The sequence below is a fragment of the Camelina sativa genome, chromosome 11 (assembly GCF_000633955.1).
Source record: "Camelina sativa cultivar DH55 chromosome 11, Cs, whole genome shotgun sequence".
Lineage (NCBI taxonomy): Eukaryota > Viridiplantae > Streptophyta > Magnoliopsida > Brassicales > Brassicaceae > Camelina > Camelina sativa.
The window spans coordinates 9,179,752-9,187,735 of NC_025695.1; the positions used below are offsets into that span (position 1 = coordinate 9,179,752).

The window sequence follows — 7,984 nt, forward strand, 5'->3', positions numbered from 1 at the left end:
GAGGTACATCATGGGCCAAACAAAGAGGGTACTCCATCTTCTCACATGTTACCTATTGCGTATTGCTTGAGGGCTTTCTGTACCCAGGAAGCTGAGCCAAACTCGAAGGTGCAAATGCGTATTGCATAGCTTCTAATCATTGACAGTTTATCTTTCAGTTGGTGAATTGTGTTTCACTGTTTACTTTATCTTTCTTGAAACATTTTGCCTCGTCCCTTTTGCGCAGAAAGTTTTTCAAGATATTAGAACTTCACTAAATCTCTGGCTGAGGATTCTTAGCCTAGATGATAGTGGGGACAGTCTACCAACAGAGAACATAATTCCGTTACTGTATAATATGACTGATTTGATGTCAGTGAAGGTAACATTTTTCCTATTATCTAGCTGCACTATGTTTTTTGAGTGGCATACTTTATAGTGCGTTCTTCATATCTATCTGTCCATTGATTACTTTTTTTCCATCTCCAGGGATGTACAGAGCTCCATCATCATATATACCAGCTGATTTTCAGATTGTTTAAGTGGAAGAATGTCAAATTGGAGGTCTGCCTTGCAATGCTGTGGGACTGTAGAAGGCTTAGTCATGCCTTATGCCTTTCCCCCATAAGTGTTACCTTTATCCGGACCTTATCAGAGAATTGTGGTGACAAATCTACATGCATTCATTTCTGGATAGATTGCTTGAAAGATTCAAAAGCAAAGTTAATTGGGTTCCAGCAGAACTTCCATGATTTACATAATAATTTCTTGCGTGCCTCCAATAAAGACGAAGGCCCCTTTCAATCAGACATCACAACTGATGATATTAAAGATGCAGCTTCAGAACTCATTTCAAGTGTAAGAAAGTTAACTCATGTTGAATTTTGTCCTCTCAAAACAATATCTATGGGGATTATCCAAATTTTGCTAATGAATGTCACTGCAGGCTTCACTCTCTGGTACTTCATCTTTTGTAGCTGCATATCTCTATTATGATCTCTGTGAAAGGCTCATATCATTTGGAAAAATTTCTGAGGAAACGTAGTTATACATATATTACATCTATTGCCTCAAAAGTTTTATTGTGAATTACTGCCAGTTTCATTGTTATAATCTCTTGAGTTGATGGTCAACCATTTTCTCTTACAGGCTCTTTCATATGCAAAAGAAGCCTATAGGATACGGACTCTTATACTTCACCAGAAATTTAAGTATTCAGCTGAGAAGCAGTTCGAAAAACACAACGACGCTGGAAAAATATCAAAGATGCGGACTTTTGGCATAAAAAACTTCCAAGTCTACAGCTGGGTAGCAACTGATTTTTGGCCATGTGGAAATTTTCTCTGGGACGTCAATTGCTGCTACCTAAGTCCTTGGAGTGTACTCCAATGTTATTTGGAAAGCACCCTTCAGGTTCTGTTTCTGTTCAAACTTTCTAGTCTAGCTGGGTCCCATCAGTTCTCTGTTTCTCAATTTGGTTTCTGGTGTGCAGGTTGGAATTCTTAATGATCTAATAGGGAATGGACTGGAGGCAGAAACCAGTCTATCATGGGGAAAAGCCATTTCATGCTCGCAAAGTCTATTCCCTTTTGCAGTCGCATTTTCTTTTTTTGAATTTAATGTTAAATTATATTCAAAAGAAAAATAAAACGTTTTTACAACTTGTGCAACATAGTTTGAAGAATAAATGTGTTGAAAATATTAGAATAGATAAGAGGTGTTAGGCTCGAGATTGCATCCAGAGTTGAAACCCTTCATCATATCGCCGATCCCCCATTAAACCTATGGCAAGAAGCTGGTCTCTGACCTGCCTATCAACCCACGCAATGATGGTGTCCGCAGGCTTCGGTGGCTCACCATGCCTACGACCATTTCGTTCCCTCCAGACCGTATAAACCACTACTTGGAATAAGTAGCGGATTAGAAAACTTTCCACCAGCTGAAGATTCGAGGTAGATATGTGAGCAAGAAGGAGGGACCAATCCGTGGTATAAAATGTCTGCAGCAGGCCTTTAGCGAGAGCAGACCACACAGTCGAGACAAACGGACAAGCAAAGAAGAGATGATCCCGTGTTTCTAAAGTAAGCTGACAGAAAACACAAAGTCCCGCTGCTTGCCCATTCCACGCAACCATACGAGCACCAGTTGACAACCGATCCAGAACCGCCAGCCAGACACAAAATGAGTACTTAGGCGTTGCATGACCAAACTATATTCCCTGATGCCATGACACCGTGCTTGATGTAGTACGAGTATGGTTCCAAGTGTCACGAGTTGAAAACTTATGTCGATAAACATCATTTTTCCCTCTCCAGAGTACTCTATCCTCCTGCTCCTGACGTTGCTGCCACTTAAGTAACAGACTATCCTCTATGCTATTGAGATGGTCTGCTCGGTGCCGCCTAGACCGACGGCAAGACCACGCCGCTGCCACAGAGCTCTGCCAGCTGATCCCCAAATCTAGAACACCTCTGTTCCCTACCACATCAGCAAGCGTACCCAAGCCTGACCAATTATCGAACCAAAAAGATGTGTTTTCCCCATTCCCAATCTCCACTTTACAGAAAGACTTTGCAAGATCACGGTACTTTAAGAGTTTTACCCATATCCACGAACCCAGACTTGTAGTATTCTTGATTGACCAGAAGGAATCCTGCTTCAGCAGATTTGCAGAAACCCATTGAACCCATAGAGAGCCTTAGGATGGATGGATGGGAGCCTTAGGATCCTCTTGATTCTCTTCCCTAGACTGCGGAACAGAGACCCCAACCTCCTGCTGATCAACATCCCCTTGAACCTCTACAGAATACTGGTTGGCATCCTCTGCCTCCCGAAGAACAGAGTAAGAGTTCTTTAGCAGCGAACCTGCTCCTAAATCCGACAGCTCCTTCTGCTTAATAGGACTAACCCTGCCAGCTGATTTCGGCGTAATCCATTCATTTGTCACAGTGACTTCTCCTGAAGCCATGTTAGTCGCACCCTGAGGCACCCCTAACAGACTCACAGAGCCGGGAACTAGAGGCTCTGCTGTCAAACTCTCAGAAGCAGGGATCAGAGTCGCAGTAATGAGAGCCGGAAGCACCACCTCCCTCTTAGAGCCAAGAGCTGAAGGAGGAAAAGAGGATTGAGGCTCAGTAATCCTGATGGTAGGGGCCATTGATTTAGTTTGTGGAGAGGGATCTGCCCCGGGAGACAAACACGTAGTGCTAAGATGTCCCCAGCGATGACAGTTAGAACAACGAGGTGGGAGCCAAGGATAACTGTACAGAACAGTAGTTTCAACTTCTCCCTCCTCCTCACCCGAGATGATGTACTCTCGAGGCAAAGCCTTTGTGAGATCCGCTTTCACCATGATTTGAGCTTCATCAAAACTAACACACTCGTCAGTGTTGGAATGCAACCGAATCGGCTCCCCTACTGCACTCGCAAGAAACTCCAAACCCTTCTCTGTAAACAAAGTGGGTGGAACGTTCTTGAGCTTGACCCATAATGAAACTGATTGCATAGCTGGCTGAGTCTCCTCAGTAAAGGGAGACCATTTTGAGACAATCATAGGTAGATCCGCAATGTTCCACATGCCACGACTCAACACCCTATGCCGCAAACCCTCACTTCGTATCCGGAACTTGACTGTAGACTCATTCACAGCATAAACGTCAATCAATGATGTACGATCCCCAAGCCTCCAGATCTTATTTACTATCATATGAATCTTGCCAACATGAGGAGCCTTTGCGTCTGCAAATTTCCCCACCAGAAAATCCTCCCACAAGGGCTTTGCGTCCTCAAAGACCTCCCGCGGTACGACAACCTTCGACTTTCCATCGACCTCCGAAACTGGAAACTTTTGTTTAGTAAACATTCGTTTTTGTGCAGCTTGCAGAAAGGTTCGCTTTCCAGTAGGAGCCCCCACCACAGGCTGTTGCAACGACACTGCCTTAGAACCCTTAGAACCCTCTTTTACTTGACTGCCCTCCGACGAGACTTCCACAACCTTCTCAGAGATCCCTTCTCCATGATCTCCCTCCTTTTCGCCCCCGCCCTCCACCGGAAGACGGCTCGGGGAAACCGCCGACGGCACCATACGTGACAAGAACGCAAGAAACCCTAATCGCCTCTTTTATCGCCTTTCCTTATTTAAATTTTCCTTTTTAACAGTAAACCCAAAAACCCAATCTTTGCAGTCGCATTTTCTTCTGCCTTAGGTATGAAACTACTCCTTTATTCAATGGGTATAGTCTTTTCTTTTAGGTTTCCTTAATCATTTTGTTAATAAGCTGCTTGATTTGTTTTCTTTCTTCTTTCATTTCTCAAGGAAATCTTTACTACAAAAAGCAGTGTCTGGGTCTGGCAGAAAAGGAACTCCAAAATGCAAAGGAGATATTAATTGCTAATCAGCGAGTTTTTTCGTGCGTCAAGTGCAAACTGAAGTTGGAAGTTACATTGGATAAACAACTTGGAGACATATCTCGGAAAAAATTTGATAGAGTTTCCCAGACAGATGGATTCTTGCATGCTGAAAGCTTGTTTAGTACTGCCCTGGGAAAAGTCTGTTGCTCAGCATGGAAAAGCTGCATCGGATCACATGGGGAAGAAATTGCTGAGGAAATAGTGATTGATAGAAATGGAGGGGAAGTTTTATTTAGGACATAAATTAAGTAAAACAAAACTCAATATAAAGGAGCCTACAGGAAACCGAGCCTCCAGAAGGGGTCGAAGAGCTATCCCAACTTGTTTGTCAAAGGACAAGGATTTGATATCTGAGCCAACGTCAAGGTTGACTCGATCTATGCGTCAGTCACTTAAAGAGCAATGCCAAAACCTTTCCAATGTGCCTGAAGTTATGTCAAATAACTCTAACTTCTGTGATAGATCTGATGGTACTAGGGGTGAAAGGGTGTTCTTGGACACAAAAAATGCATTCCTTGGCTTTTGCATTTGCTACCAAGAAAAATGTGAGCAGTGCCTCTCCGAAGAGGCAACATGATCTGGGTCTCTCAACAATTTAGTGAGTTTGAAATGGGAACTCTGCCATAGGAAGCTTGCGTCCTCAATACTTGTTAGCCTTGGTATGCTTTAATTCCTTATGCATCTGCTCACTTAAATGTGCATATGAAGTTTAGCCTTTTGACATTTTCCTGTTGAAACAATCTAATAGCTTAATAGTTAAGATGACAACTGAGATCCAGTAACCTTTTGATTCATCCATTGTCGATAAAAAAGTAATGGGTATGAAAACCCTTGAGTGAGTTTCGAGGCCAAATGAGTTTGATCATATTCTCCCTTTCCATGCTTTTGTTTTATGTTCTGACCATTCTCATGTTGTTCATGAAAATTGTGTTGGCTATGAATCTTTGCTAGAAGATGAGTATCTCTGCTTACAGTTTTAGTTTTCCAATTCAGGAAAATGTTTGGCAGACTCTGGGAGAGTTCATCTAGCTCATGAGGCTTTACTGCATAGTATTTCTGTTTTATTTAAAAGCAACTGGTCCAGCCACAACCAGCCTTCTGTCAGTCAGCTGCTGGAGTTTATTAGGAAAGAAGTTGCAAGAGATGTATTCGCTGTTGATCGTGCAGTAATACTATACAACTTATGCTGGTTGAATTTGCGGAATACCACTGCAGGGAGAGTAGGTATGTGAGACATATATCGGTTGTATACCACTTGGCCATGTAAAACATCATATGCTAAATTGATTAAGTATGCTCTTTAGAACTGTGTACTAATCATCCTTCTTAACCTCTTAATTTTTACCTTTAATAGGTCTATTTGCTGTGATCTATCTCATATTCCTTTCACAAAACTGGTGTCATGGTTAATGTTAGCAGTTGTACTCAGCAGAGAGGTTCCAATATTATTTCAAAAGGTAAAAGCTTGGGTTGTTCAACAGTAACCTGTCCTTGCCTATTTTCTTTCAATCTTAAAATCATTATTGTTTGGTATAAAACTGTTTTTTTTGTCCCTCATAGGTTTCAAGATTGCTTGCCTCTTTATATCTGCTTTCTTCATCGAGTGCTGAATTCTCATTCGAATATGATGGAAATGAGCTATCAGCAAGTCATTGGGTCTCATTTTTCCATCAAGCCTCGCTTGGTACCCATATCAGTTACCATTTCATTTCAAGTTTGAGCGGAAAACACATATCACGGTGCCTCTCAGATAAAGAGGTAACGGAGGTAGGTTGGATACATTTTTTCAGCTTCTCAATTTGTGGATTGACCTCAGTGTTATTGATGATATTTTGACGTAGTTATTGATTGCTTTTTTCAAAGTAGTTGTTCCATCTTCTATCTGACAGCTTTTATTTTCAGTGCACAGAGGCTACTTGCTCGAGCTGCATGGTTCCTGAGGATTTGGACTTACCCAGGTATGAGGTAATTTAACTTAAGCAACCAGGCATGCTTTATAATTTTCTGCTGGCTGACTCTGTTTCTCCTTACTCTCCACTGTAGGCTTGCTCCTGACCGTACTGAAGATCTTGTACAATTTGCTAAAGAATTTTTCATCAATCTTCCAAGCTCAACAATCATCTGCATTAGTTTGCTTGGAGGTGGTTTAAACCAACTGTTACAGGAGCTAATGCACATTCGTTCACCTGTTTGTGCCTGGGTGCTCATATCACGCCTAAACCCAGAAAGCCAACCGGTTGCCACACTTCTACCTGTAGATTCAATTTTAGAAGGTAATATGAACTGCATACTTGTTGATCAATGGCGTTTATATGTTGTACTCATGATCTCATTGATTCACTAGACATGTCAGATGACAGTGCAAATCGTAGCTCTACGGGAGCGACTCAAGTCGAGAGTTTTAAAGGGCCCTGGCTTTGTCCATGGGGTGCCACCGTGGTTGATGAGGTAGCTCCAGAATTTAAATCAATATTGGAGGAAAGCTACGCATCATCTTCTACTCCTAGAGAAGACACAACAGAGAGTAGATGTCTGTGGTGGAAAAAGAGAAAGAAACTTGATCATCGCCTGGGAATATTTCTAAGGTATGATGGCTCTCTTTTTATAACACGTGCACATGTCTGTCTATTTTACTGGGTAAGGGTCTGCATTTGTGTCAGTGTAAATAACATCAGATAACCATTTTTTTTGTTCTAGGAATCTAGAAGCTTCCTGGCTGGGTCCCTGGAGGTGTCTGCTTCTTGGAGAATGGTCGAACTACAAATTGCCTGACTCAGTGCACAGAAAGCTGGTGAATAATCTCTAAGTCCAAGTGCAAAATGGAAGTAAATGAGATGCTTTTGAAAGTTATTCTTGGTGGTGGTACGGAAAACTTAAAAGGAGAAGCATGTGTTGCTCAGCTTTCTTTAAGAGATGGTTGCTATGTAGGTAGAGGGGGATATCTTTACGAAGAAGATAGCTGTAAAACTCCTACTGCTGCGTCTAAGATATCTGAAAGTAGGCATGAATTGGCCTTAAAACTGATACATGACGCAGCAGCCAAACTAGGGCAACAAGACGAACAAGAAAACAGAGAACCTATCATTCTTGTGTTAGATCCCGAGGTTCAGGTTCGTCAATTATATCCTTATCATTTTCCTGCACATGAATTAGAAAGTTTGACTCGTTGGTTTATCCATAGCGATTCTTGCTGAAAAACATAGATCTTTCTCGTGAAGACTGCTGCTAATTCATGCATGATATAAAATATTGGGTTCGACGAATATGAAATTTTAAGCTATTGGTCTGATGATTAAGCTGTTAATGCAAATTTAACTAACCTTCTGATTTTGCTTAGATGCTTCCTTGGGAGAATATTCCAATACTAAGGAAACAAGAGGTGTACCGCATGCCTTCTGTAGGTTGCATATCTGCTGTGCTAAAGAAGCGCAGTCTCCAAGGAGAGCCAGCAAGACCTCATCTTGATTCCTTCCCTCTTATTGATCCGCTAGATTCATTTTACTTGTTGAATCCTGGTGGTGATCTCCCCGAAACACAAGACATGTTTGAGAGTTGGTTCAGAGATCAAAACTTTGAGGTAACATACAAAAGCATA

General features: G+C 41.9%; 2 protein-coding genes across 6 annotated transcripts in view; both read left to right on the forward strand.

The window, feature by feature from the left end:
• The window catches only part of LOC104722544 (separase-like), a 7,576-nt gene extending 5,855 nt beyond the window's left edge, over window positions 1–1,721 (forward strand). For 2 of the 4 annotated variants that reach the window (XM_010440733.2, XM_010440734.2), the window contains 4 exons: window positions 227–361; window positions 469–837; window positions 1,129–1,392; window positions 1,472–1,721. In XM_010440733.2, the coding sequence (XP_010439035.1) occupies window positions 227–361; window positions 469–837; window positions 1,129–1,392; window positions 1,472–1,627 (924 nt within the window). In that variant the 3' untranslated portion in view covers window positions 1,628–1,721. The other 2 variants (XR_002034309.1, XM_019233107.1) reach the window with 2 other exon arrangements.
• LOC104722543 (separase-like) lies at window positions 5,759–7,857 on the forward strand. Of its 2 annotated transcripts, none has more exons than XM_019233108.1 (7): window positions 5,759–5,846; window positions 5,950–6,156; window positions 6,292–6,347; window positions 6,433–6,662; window positions 6,734–6,974; window positions 7,087–7,499; window positions 7,727–7,857. In XM_019233108.1, exons 1-6 carry the CDS (start codon window positions 5,799–5,801, stop codon window positions 7,193–7,195), a joined length of 891 nt encoding a protein of 296 aa, XP_019088653.1. In that variant the 5' UTR covers window positions 5,759–5,798; the 3' UTR covers window positions 7,196–7,499; window positions 7,727–7,857. The 2 variants fall into 2 exon arrangements, with proteins under 2 accessions (XP_019088653.1, XP_019088654.1); XM_019233109.1 differs by having other exon boundaries at window positions 5,950–6,147.

What these genes read in the sequence shown, in the direction of transcription:
- LOC104722543 (XM_019233108.1), top strand. Translation starts at nt 5,799, where the DNA reads ATGTTAGCAGTTGTACTCAGCAGAGAGGTTCCAATATTATTTCAAAAG. An exon ending in CAGATAAAGAGGTAACGGAG is followed by an intron (nt 6,157 to 6,291) that starts GTAGGTTGGATA and finishes TTTTATTTTCAG; the next exon opens with TGCACAGAGGCTACTTGCTC. An exon ending in GAGGATTTGGACTTACCCAG is followed by an intron (nt 6,348 to 6,432) that starts GTATGAGGTAAT and finishes TCTCCACTGTAG; the next exon opens with GCTTGCTCCTGACCGTACTG.